The sequence below is a fragment of the Salmo salar genome, chromosome ssa13 (assembly GCF_905237065.1).
Source record: "Salmo salar chromosome ssa13, Ssal_v3.1, whole genome shotgun sequence".
NCBI classification, from domain to species: Eukaryota; Metazoa; Chordata; class Actinopteri; order Salmoniformes; family Salmonidae; genus Salmo; species Salmo salar.
The window spans coordinates 77,717,509-77,741,548 of record NC_059454.1 but is presented as its reverse complement, the minus strand read 5'-3'; the positions used below and the strand labels follow the sequence as shown (position 1 = coordinate 77,741,548).

At 41.5% G+C, this 24,040-nt stretch overlaps 2 protein-coding genes across 3 annotated transcripts in view; one reads left to right on the top strand and one right to left on the bottom strand.

Annotated features, from left to right (window-relative positions):
• Positions 1-130: 130 nt before the first annotated feature.
• On the bottom strand, positions 131-4,083 carry timm22 (translocase of inner mitochondrial membrane 22 homolog (yeast)). The gene is made up of 4 exons (XM_014137914.2): positions 3,782-4,083; positions 3,207-3,403; positions 968-1,040; positions 131-862 (listed from the first exon to the last, which is right to left on the bottom strand). The coding sequence occupies exons 1-4, from the start codon at positions 4,038-4,040 to the stop codon at positions 786-788; spliced, it is 606 nt and encodes a 201-aa protein (XP_013993389.1). The 5' UTR covers positions 4,041-4,083; the 3' UTR covers positions 131-785.
• Positions 4,084-4,551: 468 nt separating this feature from the next.
• The window catches only part of LOC106567978 (cytospin-B-like), a 175,485-nt gene continuing 155,996 nt past the window's right edge, over positions 4,552-24,040 (top strand). Inside the window, exon 1 of one of the 2 annotated variants that reach the window (XM_014137915.2) lies at positions 4,552-4,702. The gene's annotated coding sequence lies outside the window, so the exon portion shown is untranslated. The remainder of the gene's footprint in view (positions 4,703-24,040) is intronic. The other variant, XM_045693566.1, reaches the window with a different exon arrangement.

The window sequence follows — 24,040 nt, the reverse complement described above, 5'->3', positions numbered from 1 at the left end:
TTCAAGTCTCTACAGTTGCTCTTCAACTTCATTCTGAAGCCATTACAGGCATTGTGGGGCTCTATTGTCAACCAATCATTAGGGTGTTTTTGTTTGACCCATGCAAAGACATGACAAACCAATTCATGGGTACAGTAATATACAAATAAATGTGATTTAATAATGTACACACATGATTCCATATTGTGTGTTATGTGTGTTGGAGACATGTTTATTTCTACATAACAATGAAAACCTTTTATAAACAATGACAACATTGCCATGTTGAACTGAGCGCTGCTGTAGCAAACCACAGTATCCGACTTTCGGCTGTTGCTTATGCACCTTCGACTTTTGTCCTTACCACTCAAATGCGGCCATTGACTTGGATTCAAACTTTTTGATGGACTCGGACTTAATTTCACCAGGCTTTATTTTACCCACAAAAACTAAACGAGAGAATAGCCAGCTCTCGACTACAACCAAAAAATATGGACTGACACTGATTAGAGGTTCATCTCAATGACTTAACTTTTTAGATAAAGGCAAAGCCAGCATAACAAGTGGGCCACATAAGCCTGGACTGGCCCACCCTGTATGACACTGTAAATACAGTGCACAGGATACAGTCAACAAAAGGTCAAACGTGGAATTGTCCAAGTGTAGATAATCCTCATGATAAAATGCTCCATCTGCAGAGCAGTGTTATCAGGGATGTTTTTTCTCTCCACGAGGTATAAAGTCTGTTTCTGGTCCAGAGGGACAGTGATCCCTCAACAAGAGTTCAAAGGTATAGAAGGTGGTTTTCATCGAAGATAGTACTCAATGGCAGCAGAGAAGGCAGCGAAACCTCCACATCCCAGCACGCCAGCCTTCGCCCCAGCTATAAGATAGAAGGGAGACAGTCAGTGCTTGAAACAATTACCTTTCAACAAAATGATATTAATGCATGAGACATTTGAACTGACAAATGAAGTAGATAACTCACCTCGAAATCCTATTGCTCCCCCAGTAACACAACCACTGTAGACAGCGTTCTTCCAGTCTGACTTTCCCCTGTGCTGTAATGTAAAATACACCACAAGGGGGCAGTATGAGACTGACAAATACACAATACAGTATTTCCAGTAGATGTCTTCACGGTTTCAACAGACCCGAAATTCCGAGATCAAATTCTGACTTGTGTCTCGGATCTGGGTCAGTTCTGATATAATTGCTACAGGTCTCAGGAATGTGCAATTAAAACCTATTTACCGATTGGGTCCGTCTTCTTAATTTAATGTTTGTGTGATGAGAACTGCACAAGCTTGTTATCTTTGTCAGCCAATTGCAATTCAATAAACTGTATTGCTTATGTCCAGCTGAAACTGGTTCCGGCAGCCTTGCATGTATTTATTATCAATTATTTAGTCATTATAAATGATTTAATAATCTAAACCAGTTCTTTAGCCTATGCAAAAAGTATTTCATTTTGATGAGACATTCTCATTGGCTAAATTAAGTTGTTTTAAATGTTGAGCTCCATATTTACTTTAAGGTTAAAAGTAGGCCTGTTGTAAAATAAATCGCATTAGCCTATTGCTGTCATTCGTTAAGTAGGCCTAAGGTAGGCTGTTGTTGGTAATGTTAAGGTTTCATTCTGTTGAGCCATTTTCGTTGGCCAAATTAAAGTTCTGTCTGTAATGTGTTTAGCGCAATATAATAGAATGACTGGTAGGTCTACTATGCTACTCGCACTCAAACCATGAAAAGGAAAGAAAAAAGGGCAAGATGCAAAGGTTGATTTAATGCCGCAATATAATAACTTGTTAGTATTTTCCCTATAAACAATGACTAGAGTTACTTTTGATATTACCCTAATAAATGTTAAGCAACTTTTGTGAAGGTTTGGTATGGTTCTTATTAGGCTTAGCTAGGCTACTGCAGGCATATGATATGAATGTGTAGTGCGCACCAGCACTACAACTGACTCCGACAGTTGAACTTGAGGAAGAAAGTTTAAGCCTACCATAGTTACTCCTTTAATCTAACGATATAATACTTTATTCAAAATATTCTGATTGAAAATAAACAAATTAGCCTCCTATATGCCTATATCTGTATAGCAGTAGTAGCCTATTTTATCAGCGAGTCATACTAAGACCAAGGTCTCTTTTACAGATGAACCTTGAATTACAGAAAATACACATATCAACCTATCTGACAAGTAGGCCTATGCATGTCGATAACATGGCACCTCTCTGTCTCTAGGCCTAAGCTTGTCCCCCATATATAAATTAAAAAATATATATACACATGAATATCATACATAGGCCTATATGCATGCAATGCCCTGATGCATTTAGTGCTCAAATCTCCGACAGCTGAACTGTGAGTTAGACTTGTTTTAGGAAAGTAAAAACCAATAAAATAGACTGAAGTTTTGAATATGCTACGCATCAAAACACAAATAGTTTTTTTTTGCTATTTGTTATAGGCAGTTAAGGACATGCAACTGTGGCTCATTTGGCTAATTTTGTTTGTTTATTGATGGCCCTTTATTGATGCTCTGGCAGTTTCTTTCTCTTCCTACTCTCAGATCTGAATGGGTCTCTCGGATCCGAACCAGCACGATCCTTTCGGAACAGGTCTGACTGTCCTCAGGTCCACTCGGAACAGGTCTGACTGTCCTCAGGTCCACTCGGAACAGGTCTGACTGTCCTCAGGTCCACTCGGAACAGGTTTGACTGTCCTCAGGTCCACTCGGAGCGGGTCTCACTTTATTTATTTATGCATGTTGGGTGGGAAAGACAGATCCATTTCGGATAGGGTCCAGATTTTTCACATTCTCATTGGTATTTCCAGAACCACAATTACATGTTCATGGTATTCATTTCATCAACACCCATTAGCCTAGAAGATCAAAGTTTTGTATTTTATTTAACCATGTTCAACAAATCTCATGATTTGTTGAACATAACTTTGTGGTTCGTGCTTACATATGATTTGTTGATGACAACATTAAGGTCCCGCAAGTTGTCCAAACTTAACAGGCTGTCTCGTGCTTGTGATGCATTTACACGCTGCCAGAATAAAGATGGACCTAGGGCTGAGTTTCAATATATCTTTACTTCCTTCGGTCCACTGACAATCAACAGACTACTTTCAATTTGCTACTCTCTTAGTTAGCATATTATGACTATTTTCTGATGCATTTCAGCAGAAAAAAAGGATCAGAATCATCCTACCGATTCAATGATGCACTCTGTGCAGGAGAACATTGCCCCAATAACAGCAAAGTTTTTGGCGTAGGACATTCCCCTCTGGCCCATGTCTTTGAGAACCTCTCTGGCCGTGGGTGTTCTCATGGGGTCTTTGGGGTCAAATCCCACGTTGGTGTCTATACCAGCCGTGAACACACCAAACGCTCCCCCAAGAACAAACCCTTTAGAGAAAAGTGTCACAAGATTGTGTTAGCTACAGCAACTATGGAAATAGTACTGTTACTACTATACCTTATAGTGAGAATGAGCAATATTATAGACAGCAAGGGAGGATGAGTGGATCTATCTCATCAGTAAACTACCAACACGTTAAAAGATCAATCATTTGGAACAACTATGTGCATTATAAATTGTCGGCCTCCTGCATGCAGAGAGAAGCTAGTGTACCTACTGTACTGTAACTGCAATCAGCTGTCACCATGAGGTCGTCCATGGATGGACAAAGCTAGAGGCTAGTTGCAACTGTGAACTGTACAGTAACTCATGCAAATGCATGACACATTTTTAATATCGTCGACAATAGTGAAAGACTGGCTAACCTCCAACACAGGCCAACACGGCCTTGAAGGCACAGCTCTCCATTCCCTGTTCGATCATCTTCTGGTCGTCGGTTTTCATGGGATTGGGAAGACCCCCCATAACGGTCGGATTCAGATCCTTAATTGGCCTCTTCTCCCCGATGAGGTGCTCCAGGACCATGCTGTACTGAAATGTTGAACCTTCATAGCTCCTATCGGCCGAGGTTGAGGGTTGAGTGTCCGACACAGGGGCATTTCCACTACCTACGGTCGCCGCCATGATCAGTGTGTGCGGCTGGTAAATTCAAGAGGTTATTATAAACGGTAGATTCGCCAAATGCATGACAGCTTGAGGTCAATTATATTTATTCCGCATGAAAAAACAATGAAGTTCATGGAATAACGGTCCCGGACCAATAACATAGACATTCTATATTTATTATTTGAGAAAATGTTTGTCAATATATAAGAATTGCACTTTTTCTTTTACTTGCGTTAGCGTGCAAGTGAAGTGCAAATGAGTCTTCCTATATATTAGCAGATTCGACAGTCAGATCAATGCGTTTCCAAGTAATGGACTGTCTTCATGAATGCTATCTTGAATATAACCATATCATCTTAAAGTCTTAGATCAATATTGTCACAACACTTCTCATTTGACTTGAAAATATCTGTACGTTTAGGCTTTAATTTTTATCTCTGCAGGAAATAAATGAGGAGGGTGTCGATTTAATACAAACGTTATCATACGGAGAAGATAGTTCTCAAATGAACACACTGTTGAAATACGACATTACCCAGAAGTCTTTGTAAATGTAGATACTGCACCAAACTCGCGCGCTCCTACTGCAGGCACATCCACGCGCGACGCGAGCCTCACCATCGACATCATCACATCAGTAGCACCAACGAGCGCACCAGCGGCAGAGTTGAAAAGAACAGGTGAGGGGAAAATATTTATATTATTTTTCCGAAAATATATATGTTTTCAATCAGCACTAATAATATTCACCTTTTTTACTATTTATTAATTTACGTTGCTCAAGTTTGGTGAGGCTGTGAGAGTCGTTATGAAGACAGGTTGGATAGCAGTACAGTAGTTAGTACACTTCACAGCAATCGCCGTTTTGATGTTGATCAACGACAAGGTGTTTGTCTCGTGACAGGCACTGTCCTTCAGCTGATGGTTATTTTATATTACCCGGTGTTTAAAAAATGTATGGTCAACTCGCGTCGACATGTTCATTGTCACACATCTTACAGTTAGCGAATGCTGCAGTAAGACAGTCTTCTGTGATGGTAAAGCTGAGTCAGGCGAAGACATCTGTCATGAATGTTTGCGGAATGGGTGGAGGTGGATGCATGTGCACTGTTAACATTGTGGACTCCGGTGCCTCTTCTCATTTGTGTGTCTGTTTGAAGTTCAACAGGATGTTGTTTTCTGTGTCTGCTGCTGCCTCCACCAGTACCACCAGTACACTTGGTTACGTAGAAAAACACCCTCCTGCTTACTTCAATAAGCTAGCTCTTCCAAGCGTACTTAGTGACTATGCAGCAACAATGAGTGACAAATAAATAATTGAGTACACATAGTGCTCATCAATTAGCAACTCTTCCAGCAATATATATATATATATATATATTTTTTTTTAAATAGATCACATCACACTTTCACAGTGAGTGAGTAAGATTATGAAGCCCAGAGTTTGATTATCCTGTAGTAAACAATTATGGTGTCCAATGTAGCCTATAGCCTAATGCCCAAATTCTTATAAATTGCTTAAGAAATCATCATCATCCAATCAATTATGTCATATACATGGGAGTAATTAGGCCTACATTTTTTCTGTTGCGATTTTAAGTTAACAAAGTTTACAAATGTGTAATTACAGTGCTCAACAACTTCGATTGTCGACTCGACTGATGCTTTAGAAAACCCTCCACATGGTTACCGTACGGCTGCCATTTGTTCCTAATTAGGGCTACAGTATACGTGTAGCAGCCAGTAGCTAAGGCTCTGTTGTGTTTAGACTAGTTATCTGTGAAAGTTTGCTGTTTATTTATTTACTAAATCAGTAAGTGGTTCATTATGGTAGACGTCGTTATAACTGAGCTACTGTGTGCTGCACTGGCTCTACAACAGTCGGCTGCAGCACTATTACTTTTATCTGCTTATAAACTACACAGTCAAAGCATTCAGGCTCAGTCAAATGACTGTCTCAAAACGATGCTTAGGCCTAAACTCATAAACGGCTGCAATTTTGGTATTGGTTTACTGTGTGTGTCATAATGTAGTTCCATTCTCATGTATTTTATTTGAATCATCTTGTGTTTCTATTCTGCATCGTTGGGAAGGGCTTGTAAGCAAGCATTTCACGGTAGCTCTACACCAGTTGTACACAATTGAATTTGATTTCATTAATGACAAAGATATATTTATGGGAAAGTTAGCCTAGCCTAACAACTAGACCGCTATTTGATTTGATTACATTAAATGTTTTTAAGAGGTAAACAAGCAAGCAGTGGGCCATCATGTCATTTGTCATTCACACACATACGTTTATACTGGAAGGGGATAGGCCTATATAATGGAAAACAAATGACATCTTTCAGTTCTACACTCCCCTAATTCTTCCTTTGATGGTACAAAAGCAATATAAGGGAGAAAATAACTATGAGTAAATCATTCCTCCTCTTAAAGTTATGCAAGGGCTATTTGTATGTAATTACACCCCTTGTTTTTCATGGCCAACCTTCCAAGAAATAGAAATAGCTAGAAGAGATCTGTCTTTGGCTGATGGCTGGGCTGCGTTCAGAACACACTGACATCTAACTCAGCAGAGAGGCTGTATGTCCTATGTCAACAGAAGGACCAGGCAGATCCCAGGTAGAACCCTTTGGGGTTCTGTGTAGAACCCTTTCCATGGAACCCAAAAGAGATCTACCTGGAACATCCGCAGAAGCCTTTTGGAACCCTTTTTTCTAAGGCCTTACATGGAACCACACACAACAGTGCAGTAGCCTAAGTACACTAACAAGAGAGCAGTAGCCTAGTTGTCGTTTAATTTTGCATTCTGGTTTTATTTTGCATATGGTTGTATCTTGCATTTCATTCTCAGGAGAAAAAAGGGCCCCATCTTATACAGACAAGTGCTTATAAGTCCTCTTAGTGTTTTACTCCATCTCTCTCTGGGCTTCAATGATTATTGGCATTGAATTTGATGGAGGCGAGGGAGAATGCAGCTCACCTGGTCTCCCAGTCTACTCCTGTACTCTGTGTGCTGCTGAGAGAGCCCTAGTTTGTGTGTCCTCACAGGGTGTCCTGTGAGGAGAGAGAGAGAGCAGTGAATCTGTTTCCCAGTCACATCACCATACTGGTCCCCAGTGGCTGTGCTGCGCCTGCGCTCCACTGCTGAGCTCGTTACCAACGATTCACTCACTGGGGGACTGAAGCCGCTATAAATAGCCTCCAGTAGGTCTCTGGTGAGCAGGGCGGGGTGGAGTGGGGGGGGGGGGGGGGGGTATTGACTGGAGTGTCCTGGCTGTCCACCTGCGTCCTCATTCCTCTGTTACGGTCCAAAGCTAAGGGTGACTTTTCCAGGGTGTGTGTGTGTGTGTGTGTGTGTGTGTGTGTGTGTCACAGAACACCATGTGGCCTCATTTGAAATGGGATGTCAAGGTCTCTGCTGTACAGGCTAGCTGCTGTTCCACAAAGTCAAAATGCATGATTCAAGAACACGCTCTAGTATCGCTGACCTCGATTTACCTAGCCTACTTTTTGGTATGTGACTGAAGACTATATATTTTTTTCACAGCTTTATCGGTGTGTGTGCATGTGCAATGTGTAGGCTACACGTATGTGTGTGAATTATATAAAGTAGGGAGATGGATGAGGGGGAGATCCATTGGTGTCACCTTCCCCATTTGCAGCAGGCAAGCATCCATGCAGGCAGTCAGGCAGGGCGAGGGGCAAACACTGCAGTGCTATAATCCCCATACATGGGGATGCACTCACTGCATAGAGCTCTCAGTACACACGGACAGAATACATTCATACTGCATACACGATGCAGCACTGAAAATTCAGGCCATACACAGCAGACTCTGTCAGAGACTGCAGCTCATGATTTCTTCGATTAAGTGCATACTTACACTGCTGATTGAAGAATGGCAAAGTGCAGGGAGACCTAGTGCCCAATCATTTATACACTAGATGACTAATATGGGGGCGCTGTGTTGGCGCCACTGTGCCTCCATCTTGGCAGTCCCTCACCATTGTAAATTATATTCTACATTCGTTTTTGCCACATTTATTCTATTACAGAGACCTTATTAATGTAGGTTGTCCAATCAAAAACACATCTTTTGATCAATGGGTAAAATAATGAATAATAATAATTAGTCCTCTAAGAAAACCAATGGTCCAAACCGCATGTCTGTCATAATCCGTTCAAAAGTTATTTAAATTTTTTACCTATTAGGATGGCCAAAATTAGGGTGACTAAATCAATGGAGGCCAGAGGAAAAAAGTGTACAAAAATCAGGAAAATAGCAATGGCTGGATGTTGGGCGAGAATGAAGGCTAACTGACAGGCTTTCCGTTGAACTCATCATCTTTGTTCTTGAATCCGGAGGACATAAAACAGTTTAGAGGTAAGATGTATATCGATTTTAAGACATTTAATTTTTTCAAGATAATATATTTTCATATTTTAGTATACACTTTTAATATTAATGCGAAATTCCTGTTATTTTCAGAAGATTTCTCACTAAAACAAGCGAATTTGTGAAATGTCAACAGAGCACTGAGTGTACCGCAAGCTTTTTATTTTCAAATTTGGCTTTTTGCAACCCTTGGAAACAACTTTGCATATGACCACCACAACATGTAAAATCCTCAAAAGTCACAGTGAGAAAGCAGAACCGCTCTGTCAATAGAGCTCGGTGCTTATTATTGGATGTATCAGCTTACGAAATCGGATTGTTTTGGATATAATGTTAATGATATGTTAAAGACCCAACTGAACGATTCAGAAAATGAAAAATCATATTTGTCTTGGTAAAATGGATTTTATAACATAAGGAAGAGAAATTTCATCACCAAAGCATGTTTTTTATCCACTCTGGGCAGAGTGGGTGGACACCCTACTTAATGGATACTTTACAATTATATTGTGTGAGCTATACATGCAAATATTTTTATTTATAAAAGCATTTCCCATAATTTATAGATATGACTAATGTAACTGTTCCCACTACAACAACAAAATACTTAAATACATGTAATTTTTGTCCTAGAAACATTTTAATTGAAATACTGTAGAATTCCATTAATTCGTATGGAGGACTGCTCATACTGGGAAGAGCCAATATGGCCGACCAGTGGCTTCGAAGCCTCTCAATGGCCAATACATAGCATTAGTAATCCAGGGTTTATATACGGTGCATTTGGGTAGTATTCCGACCACTTCCCTTTTTCCACATTTTGTTACGTTACAGCATTATTCTAAAATGGATTAAATAAAACATTTTCCTCATCAATCTACACACAATACCCCATAATGCCAAAGAGAAAACAGGTTTTTAGAAATTTTGGCAAATGTATTAAAAATAAAAAACAGAAATAACGTATTTACATCAGTATTCAGACCCTTTGCTATGAGACTCGAAATTGAGCTCAGGTGCATCCTGTTTCCATTCATCATCCTTGAGACGTTTCTCAACTTAAATTCAATTGATTGGACATGATTTGGAGAGGCACACACCTGTATATATAAGGTTCCACAGTTGACCGTGCATGTCAAAGCATAAACCAAGCCATGAGGTCGAAGGAATTGTCCGTAGAGCTCCGAGACAGGATTGTGTCGAGGCAAAGATCTGGGGAAGGGTACCAAAAATGTTATGCAGCATTGAAGGTCCTCAAGAACACAGTGGCCTCCATCATTCTTAAATGGAAGAAGTTTGGAACCACCAAGACTCTTCCTAGAGCTTGCCGCCAGGCCAAACTGAGCAATCGTGGGAGAAGGGCCTTGGTCAGGGAGGTGACCAAGAACCCGAGTTCCTCTGTGGAGATGGGAGAACCTTCCAGAAGGACAACCATCTCTGCAGCACTCCACCAATCAGGCCTTTATGGTAGAGTGGCCAGACGGAAGCCACTCCTCAGTAAAAGGCACATGACAGCACACTTGGAGTTTGCCAAAAGGCACCTAAAGGACTCTCAGACCATGAGGAACAAGATTCTCTGTTCTGATGAAACCAAGATTGAACTCTTTGGCCTGAATGCCAAGCGTCACGTCTGGAGGAAACCTAGCACCATCCCTACGATGAAGCATGGTGGTGGCAGCATCATGCTGTGGGGATGTTTTTCAGCGGCAGGGACTGGGAGACTAGTCAGGATCGAGGGAAAGATGAACGGAGCAAAGTACTGAGAGGTCCTTGATGAAAACCTGCTCCAGAGGACCTCCGACTTGGGCGAAGGTTCACCTTCCAACAGGACAACGACCCTAAGCACATAGCCAAGACAATACAGGAGTGGCTTCGGGACAAGTCTCTGAATGTCCTTGAGTGGCCCAGCCAGAGCCCGGACTTGAACCTGATTGAACGTCTCTGGAGAGGCCTGAAAATAGCTGTGCAGCGACGCTCTCCTTCCAACCTGACAGAGCTTGAGAGGATCTGCAGAGAAGAATGAGAGAGAAACTCCACAAAGACAGGTTTGCCCAGTGTAAAACCCAAGAAGACTCAAGGTTGTATTTGCTGCCAAAGGTTCTTAGTAAAGGGTCTGAATACTTATGTAAATGTGATATTTCAGTTTTAGTTTTTTATAAATTTGCAAAAATGTCTAAACCTGTTTTTGCTCATTATAGGGTATTATGTGTGATTAACAAAATGTGGACAAAGTCAAGCGGTCTTGTCACACCAGACTTCTCTTGGGCCCCCCTTCTTATCCACCTCAGGCGTTCGGCGTTGCCGGCCTTCTAGCTGCTGCCAAACCTACTACTGGCAAACGCCCTTCACTCATCAACCCTGGACTTGTCTCGTCATCATTACACACACCTGGTTCCAATCCCCACTCTATCACTGTATATATACTCCTTCTGCCATTTATCTTTGTCAGTCATTGCAAATGTTACTTGTTTTCCTGAGAGGAATCTCCTACTATTTCCTGAGTACTTTATATTTTGCACTTTGTTTTCGCCCTGTGCCTTTTTGTTTATGAAGATACATTTTGAGCACAACAGCATTTGGGTTTCGTCCTGCTTTGATCTATGGTGCTGAAATAAACTCAGCCGTTCTAAACCTGTGAATGCCTCCTGCCTACTCCTCTCTACACCGGTTACAGGTCTAAGAACTTTCCGAATGCACTGTACATCATTGTGTATTCCCCACCATGCGTTTTGGGATGTGATGTGAGGGAGGCTCCTGGACCGAGCCCGGTCCTGCAAAAACAGCACAAACAGGTCTGGGATCAGACTAAATATCAGCCGCCCTAGCTATTTAACAGACCAGGATGCTTAGAGACTTACACAGCGACACAAATGTGACTTACTTTATGTATTCTGTTATAATAGCTAAATGATGTGGCAGTTTTGTTTGCATTGGCAGATTCTGTTTTGTTTGTTTTGGCTCTTGTTTCAACTGATTGCCATTTATCCACAATTAACCACTAAAGTCCTATTAGGCCTACACCACTCTGCCTGTACTAAATAGAATCCCTAGGATCTTAATTAGTGCCACTTTCACCTTTCATGAGGAGCTTAATGAAATTGCTATTGTCATCCCTTCTCCCCTCACACAAGACACACACACATGAGGCAGTGCTATCTGAAAGCAACAATCTCTGAGTTATCTGTGCCCACGAGGTTAGGCCTGGTCTGCATACCGTTGATCTGGCACATCCTTTGCTGCACTGGAGGCCCGGGAGCCTCTAATTGCAACGATAAGGGCAGCTGGGCAGAGGGGAGTTGGGACAGGTGCTGGTTTAGCAGTGAGACTGGCGGGAAACAGTTGCACCTCTCATGCTAGATTAGAGTCTCGCTGAGAGGTCCTTGTGCGGTATCTTACTGCAGGAAACAAACAAAGGTAAGGGTTAAGGGCAGTCTCCATTTGTTATCTAATTAGTGTTCGCCATGCTGTCCACATTAGTTAATGTGTAGTTACTGATAGTCATTTGGATTGACAGTGTTCATGTGAAAATAACAAACATATTTCTTAACTGAATAATTCTACCTCTTTTGGTGTACATACCCAGCGAACAATGCCATTTTAGTCTATGTACACAGCATTGCAAACAGTCAGAGGAAATGTATTTTTCTATTCAGTAAGACAATATCCAACAATCTCTTTGAGAGGATGGATAAATTGACAAAGTGAGAAGGTGCAGGTCTGACTCTCCTCTCCAGGGTACTAATTTATCAACCATGCGTACACTTCTCACCAAAATCTGGCATACGTGGAGATTCAAGGATTTGCGTGTGCAACAAATTACTGGGATTGATCAATCTGTCACACACATATACAGATGAGGTCGGAAGTTTACATACACCTTAGCCAAATACATTTAAACTCAGTTTTTCACAATTCCTGACATTTAATCCTAGTAAAAATTCCCAGTCTTAGGTCTTTTAGGATCACCACTTTATTTTAAGAATGTGAAATGTCAGAATAGCGCGAGGAGCGGGAACAGGACGTACTGGACTGGGCTGATGCACTGGACCGTAGAGGTGCACTGGCGGTCTCGAGCGCAGGCCTGGCACCGCCCGTACTGGCTGGGTGCCCAATTCCCCCTGGCAAATGCGGGGCGCTGGCACTGCGCACACCGGCCTAAAAACACTTGGCCTCTCCACAGTACGCAATAACCCGAAGCACGGGACCTGTCCAATCAAAGGTTGCTCAACTTGGGGCTTAATCCTTGCCCAGCCAAACTACCCGTGTGCCCCCCCCCCCCCAAAACAATTATTGGGGCGGCCTCTCCACCTTTACCTGCTTCCCAGGCAGGCTGGAAAGCGATCAAATCTTTGAAACAAAACTCCACCTCCTCGTTGCCCCAGCAGGTTTTGACAGCCTCTGGTCCCATACGGAAGACACATTTCAGTTGAATGCATTCAGTTCTACAACTGACTAGGTATGGGGGATACTAGGTATGGGATTTCCCTTTCCCTACTAGACAACATTTTAATAACAATTTTGCTTCAGCTGGCCACCTGTTTGAAAGGATAGTCTCTGAAAATGCATCTCATTCCACTAGGGGAGTCCTTAAGTCACTTCAAATGTGTCCATGTAAACAGGATTATTAGGGAAATTGTTCTTCTTGTAAAGCATGGAATCTCTTAAACTATTATTTAATCTGACTATCAACAATAATCGTATTGTTGTGTGCATGTAACCGTGCTCAGTGATGTAAAAAAAATCCATAGGGGGTGATTCACTTGATTCCTTATTACTGAATGCATCAGTGATTCATATTTCCTGCAACTTTCTGAAGAAGTAACAAGATGCTAATGAAAAATCTTCTGGTAGATGGAAAAGCTTTCCCAAAAACCTTCTCAATTAAATGTTAACTATAAAGTAGCCAATGGCAGAATGATATCTGGCAGAATGATATCATGAATATTTGCATAAATCCAGTGGGTATTTGTTTGCAAACTCAACCATCACGTGCTCTACAAAAACACTGCTAAACAACAGCCTCTTGCTAGGTGTGTACTGGAATTAAAGGGTACCTAAACCCCAAAAATGTCATAAAAAAAAATCCCAGACCTCAAAAGTGGTCTTCTGATGTGGTTCAAGCATTGATGTGGACTTAGAACATCCAATTGATTTGTTTTCTATTAAAAAAATAATAATAATAAAAACAGTGGGAAACGGAAACCTGGAAAAACTAAAACAGAGAACTTAATTTTGGAAAAAACGGAATCAGGTTCAAAACTCAAATGGATTTTATAGGGCCCTACAGATTGCAACAGCCACTATTAAACATTTGGATGCTGTCTACCATTGCGCCATTTGCTTTATTACAGGTGACAGTTGTAATACTCATCACTGCATCCTATATCAAATGGTTGGCTGGTCGTCATTGAAGTCCTGCTCTCGAGCGGCTAGATGTTCTTTACCATTCCATCAGATTTGCCACCAATGCTCCTCACTTATACTACTCTGTGAACTGGTCATCTCTGTATACCCGTCGCAAGACCCACTGGTTGATGCTTATTTATAAAACCCTCTTAGGCCTCAATCCCCCCTATCTGAGATACCTACTGCAGCCCTCATCCTCCACATACAACACCCGTTCTGCCATTCATATTCTGTTAAAGGTCCCCAAATCACACACATCCTTGGGTCGCTTGTCTTTTCAGTTCGCTGCAGCTAGCGACTGGAACGAGCTGAAACAAACACTCAAACTGGACAGTTTTATCTCAATCTTTTTATTCAAAGACTCTATCATGCACACTTACTGACAGTTGTGGCTGCTTTGTGTGATGTATTGTTGTCTCTACCTTCTTGCCCTTTGTGCTGTTGACTGTCCCTAATAATGTTTGTACCATGTTGTGTTGCTACCATGTTGTTGTTATGTTGTGTTGCTACCATGCTGTGTTGTCATGTGTTGCTGCCTTGTTATGTTGTTGTCTTAGGTCTCTCTTTATGTAGTGTTGTGGTGTCTCTCTTGTCGTGATGTGTGTTTTGTCCTATATTTATATTTTATTAATTTTTTATTTTTAATCCCAGCCCCCGTACCCACAGGAGGCCTTTTGCCTTTTGGTAGGCTGTCATTGTAAATAAGAATTTGTTCTTAACTGACTTGCCTAGTTAAATGAAAATAAATAAAATAAAAGTCCCATAGATCACCTCATTACTCCCTTTTTGTTTACAAAGCTCTACTTCACAAACTTCCAATTTACCTAACTTCGTTCAATTTAGGTAAATCCTTCTTTAGTTTTAGTGCCCCCCCATTGTTGGAATAACCTGTGTCTAATCTTGATTCCCTGGTGTTGCTAGGGCAGTTTAGGTGTTGAATGAATTCATTGATGATTACAGTTGTTTTGAATGATTGTAATGGTTTATTTGTTGAAATTGTAGTAATGGTACCTTGTAGTTTTTTTTATTTGGAATGTTCATTTTCTTGATTGTTTGTACTCAGGGCACCATTGTAAATGAGACCCTGGTCACAATTGGGCTCCCCTGAATAAATGAAAGTTTGTATCAATACATTATTGTGTTTCTGCTTGGTATAGGTTCTGAGATTTAATAGGCTATGATGCCGCGCTCTTATCGCATAGCAATACTGTAGCTTACCCATACATATTTTAAATAGGCTATTTACTTTGGAGCATGCTTGGCTATTGAATGAGTGATGGATAAATGGTAGCCTAACATTTGTTGTGTAGCGGGAATAAACCAGTCATATCAGAAAAGAAGAGATGTCCTGCAATATGATTATGATTTAGGCCTACATAATGAAATTAAAAGTAACATTTTAGGCTACATGCTGCTGGTTCGATCCCAGGTTGTGTCACACGGAGGGGCTCCGTGACCGGGAGCCCCAAAGGGCAGTGCACAATTGGCTCAGCACTGTCCAGGTTAGGGGAGGGTTTGGCCAGCGGGGCTTTCCTTGACTCATCGCCCTTTAATGACTCCTTGTGGCGGGCTAGGCACCTGCAAGCTGACTTCGGTCATCATTCGAATGTTGTTTCCTTCGACACATTGGTATGGCTGACTTCCGGATTAAACGAGCAGTGTGTTAAGAAGCAGTGCGGCTTGGCGGGTCATGTTTCAGAGAACGCATGTCCTGGCATGTTGGGTTGTTGCAGCGATTAGACAATGTCATAACTACCAATTGAATATCACGAAATTGGGGAGGAAATGGTGTAAAGTGTATATATATTTATTTTATTTTATTTATTATATATATATATAATAAAAAAATATATTATCAAATTTGATAAATACAACCTTTGTGGGAAAACTGCCGCACGCAAGATTTAGAGTATTTTTTTGTGCGCGCGCATCTTTGATAAATAAGGCCCCAGACAATTTTCTGCAGGTCTGTTTTTAGATGCTGGTATGTGCAGGAAACAGACTGCATACTTGGACAGGTCTGTAGTCAGCCTCACTAACTGTGTGGAATGCTACTAAAAATCAGTCATCTGGGCCAAGCCATTCAGTTAGAAACATATGCATTGCTAGGGTCTTTGCACATGGCTATCAAGTCTAGCTATTTTGTATCCAATGTCCAGTACATACTAAATCAGCCAATTGTTTTTATTCATTCATAGTAAATTTGATGCTTAAAATTAGCTTTTGCGTCAGCAGTGAAAACATGATCTGATATGATATTGGTCCAGTCGTATTTAGGCAGCCATTCAAGGTAAACAGGGGTAGCTGGATCTCTGTGACGTCTGTGTGTGGAATTCAGTGGCATCATGTGATGTTTGTTCTCAACAGCTGCGAGGCGGTCAGGCTATTATAGTCTGATGTGGCTGGTATTTAAACACCCACAATGAAATGAACATCAAATGGCTCTCATGTAAAATGACAAAGCTCTGTGTAGCTAACATAGGCCTAGGTGACACCTTTCAAGGCATCAGACGGTATTTGTGGAGATGTGGACAATAGCACTACTGGTATGTCACTGTGCTATTGCAGTAACAGGTATCCTAGCTTCTGGTAGACCTACAGTATGCCACTGTAGTATTAGGCCTACACAGTAACAAGTCGCTTCCAGCAGTTCCAGAGCTGTGTTTAAGTTGTGTCTAAGTTCTATGGATGGGTTTCTATATGGAATCGACCACCCACTCTTTGGAGCAAGGCCGGCAGCTGAGGTTGAGGTTGCTGAGATGTGGCTTTGACCTACTGTGTTTACTGTGAGAGAGCTTTGACACTGGCAGTACAGGAAGTTTGGCCCTTGGGGAGCCTAGCTCTGACTCCGAGAAAAATATGATAAAACATTAAATATACATGAAAGCCTAGCCCAGCTTCTGGATGGTGGTGAAGTGTGTGTGTGTGTGTGTGTGTGTGTGTGTGTGTGTGTGTGTGTGTGTGTGTGTGTGTGTGTGTGTGTGTGTGTGTGTGTGTGTGTGTGTGTGTGTGTGTGTGTGTGTGTGTACAATAGATAGCCTTATAATACATACATATTGTCAAGTTTTGCTTTCTCAGGTGTCAGAAGAACTACATTAGATATTCGCTCCATAGTGATGTACTGTAAAGGCTATCTCACATCGATTGAGACAGAGCCACATCTGACTCAGGAAGTTGCTGTAAACTCAGCATTTTCTCTCCCGTCTCTGCTTTACTCTCATCAGGTCACAACACATAACCTCCTGTTGAACGCCGAACGAGTGGGAGCTTGGTTTGTTGTATTGGAAAGTTTGTTGTTTTGAAAGTCTATTGAAAAAGTTTGGTTACTAGCTCGCTACCTTTTGAGTTGGGATGCCGCAACGTGGTTGGCGTCAGTTGCTGGGACCGCTACTATCTGTCCAGTGATCCTGCCAATAAGGCCAGGTCTGAGGAACTGCTTGGCGTAGCAGCTAGTCTAGCTGGTAGCTAGCAGGCTATCAAGCTAGTGGGGTTTTCTTGAGGGCTTGAACACAGCCTACACAGCCGGTTAACCATTGTGGCTGGGTTCGCAGATTGTCCCGGCCTTGTGGCTGTCTAGATCCCTGCAGGTTTATTTTTTTATAAAAAAAATAAAAAAACATGTATTGAATATTTAAAACATACAATATACTTGCAGTGAAGCCGCTCAACAACTACATCACATTAGTCATCTAACAGCCTCCCATCCAGAGCAACACACAGAAGCAACCAGGGTCAACGCCCTGCTCAAGGGCACGTCGACAGATCTCCCACAAGGTCAAAAACGGGGACTCGAACCAGCGATCCATCAGCTCCGGCCCAAGCTCCCAACCGCCAGGCCACCAGCCCTCCAAGATCCCCCCCCCCATCAGCTCAGGTGTCAGGCCCAGGCCGATAGTGGTCAAGTCCCTGAGGTTGAAGGACAAGGTAGCTGTTCAGGAAAGACCCAATAACTACATCGTCCTCAACGAGGACTTTCCTGAAGCTGTGCGCTAGAAGAGGAAAGATCTTATCCCAGCCATGAAAGCTGCCAGAGCGTGTGGGGACATTGCTTACATCCTCAATGACAGACTCATTGTCCACCCTCCCTAAAGCCTGGAAGGGATGAGAGAGCCAAGCCTATGGGTTTGTAGCTTCAACCCCGCAGCACACACACACACACACACACCAACTGATTAATGGTCTGCTGAAAGTATATTTTTTTATCTTCCTATGTTTGTCTATTCTTATACGCTACCCAGGAAAGGGCTGAAAATAGCCCATATTCATATGTTTAGCATTTTAAATAAGGTTAATGAAATCAATTACTTGCTATCAGATCAAATTGATATATTAGCCATTTCTGAGACTCACTTAGATAATTAATTTGATACAGCAGTAGGAATAATATATAAGAGACAAGAATGCTTATGGGGAAGGTATTGCTGTATATATTCAGAGCCATATCCCTGTAATGCTTAGAGAAGATCTTATGTCAAGTGTTATTAAAGTGTTGTGATTGCAGGTTTACCTGGTACATCTAAAGCCTTTTCTTTAGGGGTGTTGCTTTATGCCACCAATTGCTAACAGTCAGTATCTAAATAATGTGTGTGAAATGCTTGATAGTGCATGTGATGCAAACAGAGAGGTATACCTTCTTGGGGACCTGAATATTGGCGGCTTTTCATCAAGCTGTCCTCTCAAGAGGAAGCTTCTTACTGTAACCAGTGCCTGTAATCTGGTTCAGGTTATTAATCAACCTACCAGGGTGTTTACAAACACTACAGGAACAAGATCATCCACATGTCTCAATCACTTTTTTACTAATACTGTAGACCTTTGTTCTAAAGCTGTATCTGTACCCATTGGATGCAGTGATCACAATATAGTGGCTATATCCAGGAAAGCCAAAGTTCCAACAGATGGGCCTAAAATAGTGTATAAGAGATCATACAAAATACTTTGCTGTGACTCTTATGTGGATGATGTTCAAAATATTTGTTGGTCTGATGTGATTAATGAGGAGCATCCAGACGCTGCACTTGATGAATTTATGAAATTGCTTTTTCCAATTACTGATAAACAGGAACCTGTTAAGAAACTGACTGTTAGAACTGTTAAGGCTCCATGGATTAATGAGCAATTGAAGAACTGTGGTTGATAGAGATGGGACAAAAGGAGTGGCTAATAAGTCTGGCTGCACATCTGACAGGCTAAGTTACTGCAAATTGAGAAATTAGGTTACTGAACTCAACAAAATGCAGAATAAACTGTATTATGAAGCCAAGGTCAATGATTTAAAACTTGAGTATTCAAAATAAAATTATGGGCAGAAAGACATTCACCTCCATCTTTCTTTAAGGGCACAAGGCGAGACACAGATGCAGACACGGGAGGCAGATGGTTTGAGTCTTTGATATTTATTAATCAATCCAAAAGGGGTAGGCAAGAGAATGGTTATGGACAGGCAAAAGGTCAAAACCAGTTCAGAGTCCAGGAGGTACAGAGTGTCAGGCAGGCTCGAGGTCAGGGCAGGCAGAATGGTCAGGCAGGCGGGTACAGAGTCCAGAAAACAGGCAAAGGTCAAAACCGGGAGGACTAGCAAAAGAGAATAGAAGCAGGAGTACGGGAAAACACGCTGGTTGACTTGAAAGACATACAAGATGAACTGTCACAGAGAGACAGGAAACACAGGGATAAATACACCAGGGAAAATAAGCGACACCTGGAGGGGGTGAAAACAATCACAAGGACAGATCGGGTTGTGACACTTTCATCAAATCAGATGGCTTATTCATCACAAAACCATTTGATGTTGCCAATTATTGTAATGATTACTTGTGGGTAAATTTAGGCAGGAAATGCCAACAAAGAACAGTGAGCCATCATACTCATGCATAAAAAAACAAATAATAAAAGAAAAGCATTGTAAGTTTAAATTTTGTAAAGTTAGTGTGGGAGAGGTGAAACAATTATTGTTATCGATCAATATTGACAAATCTCCTGGCATTGACAACTAGATATAAAGCTATTGAGGATGGTAGCTGACTCTATAGCCACTCCGATCTGTCGTAGCTTTAATCTGAGCCTAGAGGAAAGTCTTTGTCCTCAGGCCTGGAGGGAAGCCAAAGTAATTCCGCTACCTAAGAGTGGTAAAGAGGCCTTTACTGGTTCTAACAGTAGACCTATCAGCTTGCTGCCAGCTCTTAGCAAACTGTTTGAAAAAATGGTGTTTGACCAACTACAATGCTATTTCTCTGTAAACAAGTTAACAGACTTTCAGCATGCTTATAGAGAAGGGCACTCACTATGTACTGCACTGACTCAAATAACTGATGATTTCTTGAAAGAAATTGATAATAAGAAGATTGTGGGAGTTATACTGTTAGATTTCAGTGCATCCTTAGATATTATTGACCATAACCTGTTGTTGAGAAAACGTATGTGTTATAGCTTTTCAACCTCTGCCATATTGTGGATTCAGAGCTATCTATCTAATACAGTGGTTCCCAAACTTGTACCCCTTCAAACATTCAACCTCCAGCTGCGTACCCCCTCTAGCACCAGGGTCAGCGCACTCTCAAATGTTGTTTTTTGCCATCATTGTAAGCCTGCCACACACATACACACACACACACTATTCAATACATTTATTAAACATAAGAATGAGTTTTTGTCACAACCCGGCTCATGGGAAGTGACAAAGAGCTCTTATAGGACCAGGGCACAAATAATAATATAATAATAATAAGAATGTTGCTCTTTATTTAACCATCTTACATATGAAACTTTATTTGTTCATCAAAACTGGTGAATAACTTACCACAGGTTAATGAGAAGACTATGCTTGAAAGGATGCACATAACTGTAAATGTTGGGTTGTATTGGAGAGAGTCTCAGTCTTAAATAATTTTCCACACACAGTCTGTGCCTGTATTTAGTATTCATGCTGGTCAGGGCCGAGAATCCACTCTCACATAGGTACGTGGTTGCAAAGGGCATCAGTGTCTTAACAGCAGTGATTTGCCAAGGCAGGATACTCTGAGCACAGCCCTATCCAGAAATCTGGCGGTGGCTTCTGATTAAATTACATTTTCACAGAACCGCTTGTTGCAATTTTGATGGGGCTCTCTTGTTCAGATATCGGTAAGTGGACTGGAAGAAATAACGAATCCAGTTGTTTGTCGTCCATTTTGGGAAAGTACCTGCGTAATTCCGCACCCGGCTCACTCTCACTCAGGTGCTTCGCTATATCACATTTAACACTGTTCGTAAGCTTGAGTTCATTTGCACACAAAAATTCATACAATGATGGAAAGACCTGTGTGTTGTCCTTGTTAATGCCGACAGAAAAGAGCTCCTACTTAAGCATAGCCTCAATTTGTCCCGCACATTGAATATAGTTGCGGAGAGTCCCTGTAATCCTAGATTCAGATCATTCAGGCGAGAAAAAACATCACCCAGATAGGCCAGTTGTGTTAGAAACTCGTCATCATGCAAGCGGTCAGACAAGTGAAAATTATGGTCAGTAAAGAAAACTTTAAGCTCGTCTCTCAATTTAAAAAAACCATGTCAATACTTTGCCCCTTGATAACCAGCGCACTTCTGTATGTTACATGGTCGCTGCCCATATCATTGCATAATGCAGAAAATACATGACAGTTCAGGGGCCTTACTTTAACAAAGAACCATTTTCACTGTAGTGTCCAAAACGTCTTTCAAGCTGTCAGGCATTCCCTTGGCAGCAAGAGCCTCTCTGGATGCTGCAGTGTACCCAAGTGGCGTCGGGAGCAACTACTTGCACGCACGTTACCACTCCACTATGTCCCCCTGTCATGGATTTTGCGCCATCAGTACAGATACCAACACATCTTGATCACCGAAGTCCATTTGATGTCACAAAGCTGTCCAGTACTTTAAAAATATCCTCTCATGTCCTGGTTTCCAGTGGTTTGCAGAAGAGGATGTCTTCCTTAATTGACCCCCCATAAACGTTACGGACATATACCAGGAGCTGTGCCAGGCCCGCCAAGTCTGTTGACTCATCCAGCTGTAACGCATAGAATTCACTGGCTTGTATGCGAAGCAGTAATTGTTTCAAAACATCCTCTGCCATGTCACTGATACGTCATGAAACATTGTTATTTGATGAAGGCATTGTATGTATCCTTTTTTGCCTTTTCCCACAGCATTGTCCCAGCCATATCCCCAGCAGGAAGAATTAAGTCCTCCACAATAGTATGGGGCTTGACTGTCCTAGCCACTTGTTAGCTCACCATATAAGACACTTCTAGCCCCTTCTTATTAATGCTATCTGTTGCTTTTATACGTCTTACTACTCGAAAGTCATCTTTATTCTTGCTCATTGTCATGTGTCGTTTCTAAATGTCGGTTTAGAAAGGTTTCCGCGAGAGAGTAACAGTTAATGTGATTGGATGTTAATTATTTGACCAGCCTACCTGTATTTGACATTGTTGTTATTTCGCTGAACACTAGATGGTTTAATTTTATTTTTGGCAGTGAAACGAGGCTACTCAGGCGAGAGAAAAAACTCACCCAAATGTATAGCCCCGTTGGAAAATGTAAAGGTACTGTTAAAAAACAAATATGAATCACATTTTTATTTGGCGTACCCCCTGACGGCATTGCGCGTACCCCGGTTTTGGAATACCTGATCTAATAGAACTCAGATGGTTTTCTTTAATGGAAGCTTCTCTAATGTCAAACATGTAAAGTGCGGTGTACAGCAGTGCAGCTCTCTAGGCCCTCTACTCTTTTCTATTTTTACAAATGACCTACCACTGACATTAAACAACACCATGTGTGTCCATGTATGCTGATGATTCAACCATATTCACATCAGCAACCACAGCTAATGAAGTCACTGAAACCCTTAACAAAGAGTTTGTCTGTTTTGGAATGAGTGGCCAGTAATAAACAGGTCCTGAACATCTCTAAAACTAAGAGCATTGTATTTGGTACAAATCATTCTCTAAATTCTAGACCTCAGCTGAATCTTGTAATGAATGGTGTGGCTGTTGAACAAGTTGAGGAGACTGAATTTCTTGGTTTTACCTTAGATTGTAAACTGTCATGGTCAAAACAAATAGATTCAACGGTTGTAAAGATGGGGAGAGTTCTATCTGTAATAAAGAGATGCTCTGCTTTTTTGACACCACACTGCACAAAGCAAGTCCTGCAGGCTCTAGTTTTATCATATCTTGATTATTGTCTAGTCATATGGTCAAGTTCTGCAAAGAAAGACCTAGTTAAGCTGCAGCTGGCCCAGAACAGAGCCGCACTTCTTGCTCAGAGGGTTAATATTAATATTATGCATGCCAGTCTCTTGGCTAAGAATTTAGTTAATGCTGACTGTGTCACTTCTTGTTTTTTTATAGGAAACAATGTGTTGGAAATTCCAAATTGTTTGCATAGTCAACTTACACACAGCACTGATACACACAGTTATGCCACCAGGGGTCTTTTCACAGTCCCTAGGTCCAGAACAAATTCAAGGAAACATACAGTATTATACAGAGCGTTGAGTGCATGGAACTCCCTTCCATCTTATATACCGCAAGTGAACAACATGTAGAACCCTCTGTAGAAAGTATTCTACATGGAACCCAAAAGGGTTCTACCTGGAATCGAAAGGGTTCAACCTGCAACCAAAAAGGGTTATTCAAAGGGTTCTCCTATGGGGACAGCCAAAGAACACTTTAAGGTTTTAGATATCACCATTTTTGGGGCGGCAGGTAGCCTAGTGGTTAGAGCGTTGGGCCAGTAACCGAAAGGTTGCTGGATCAATTCCCTGAGCTGACAAGGTAAAAATCTGTCATTCTGCCCCTGAACAAGTCAGTTAACCCACTGTTCCCCTGTAGGTAATCATTGTAAATATGAATTTGTTCTTAACTGACTTGCTTAGTTAAATAAAGGTTTAATACACATTTTTTAAAACAATCTTATTCTACTATACTGCAGAGTGGTGCTTCATGATTATTATGGAATAGAGAATGCAGATAGGCCATTTGATGTTCTCTTTCTGTGTGCATGTGCCTTCATCAACATTCAACGGAGTCTACATCACGACTCCCTTGGGCATGTTCTGCTCTGACTTCTAAATATGACTTGGAGGACTCAAGGCAATTCAACCCTTTATTAGCCAACTTCACGTCTATCTGTTTTAGAAATAGGCCTAGATGAGTTGGTGTAAAAATGCATTGCAGTAGTAGG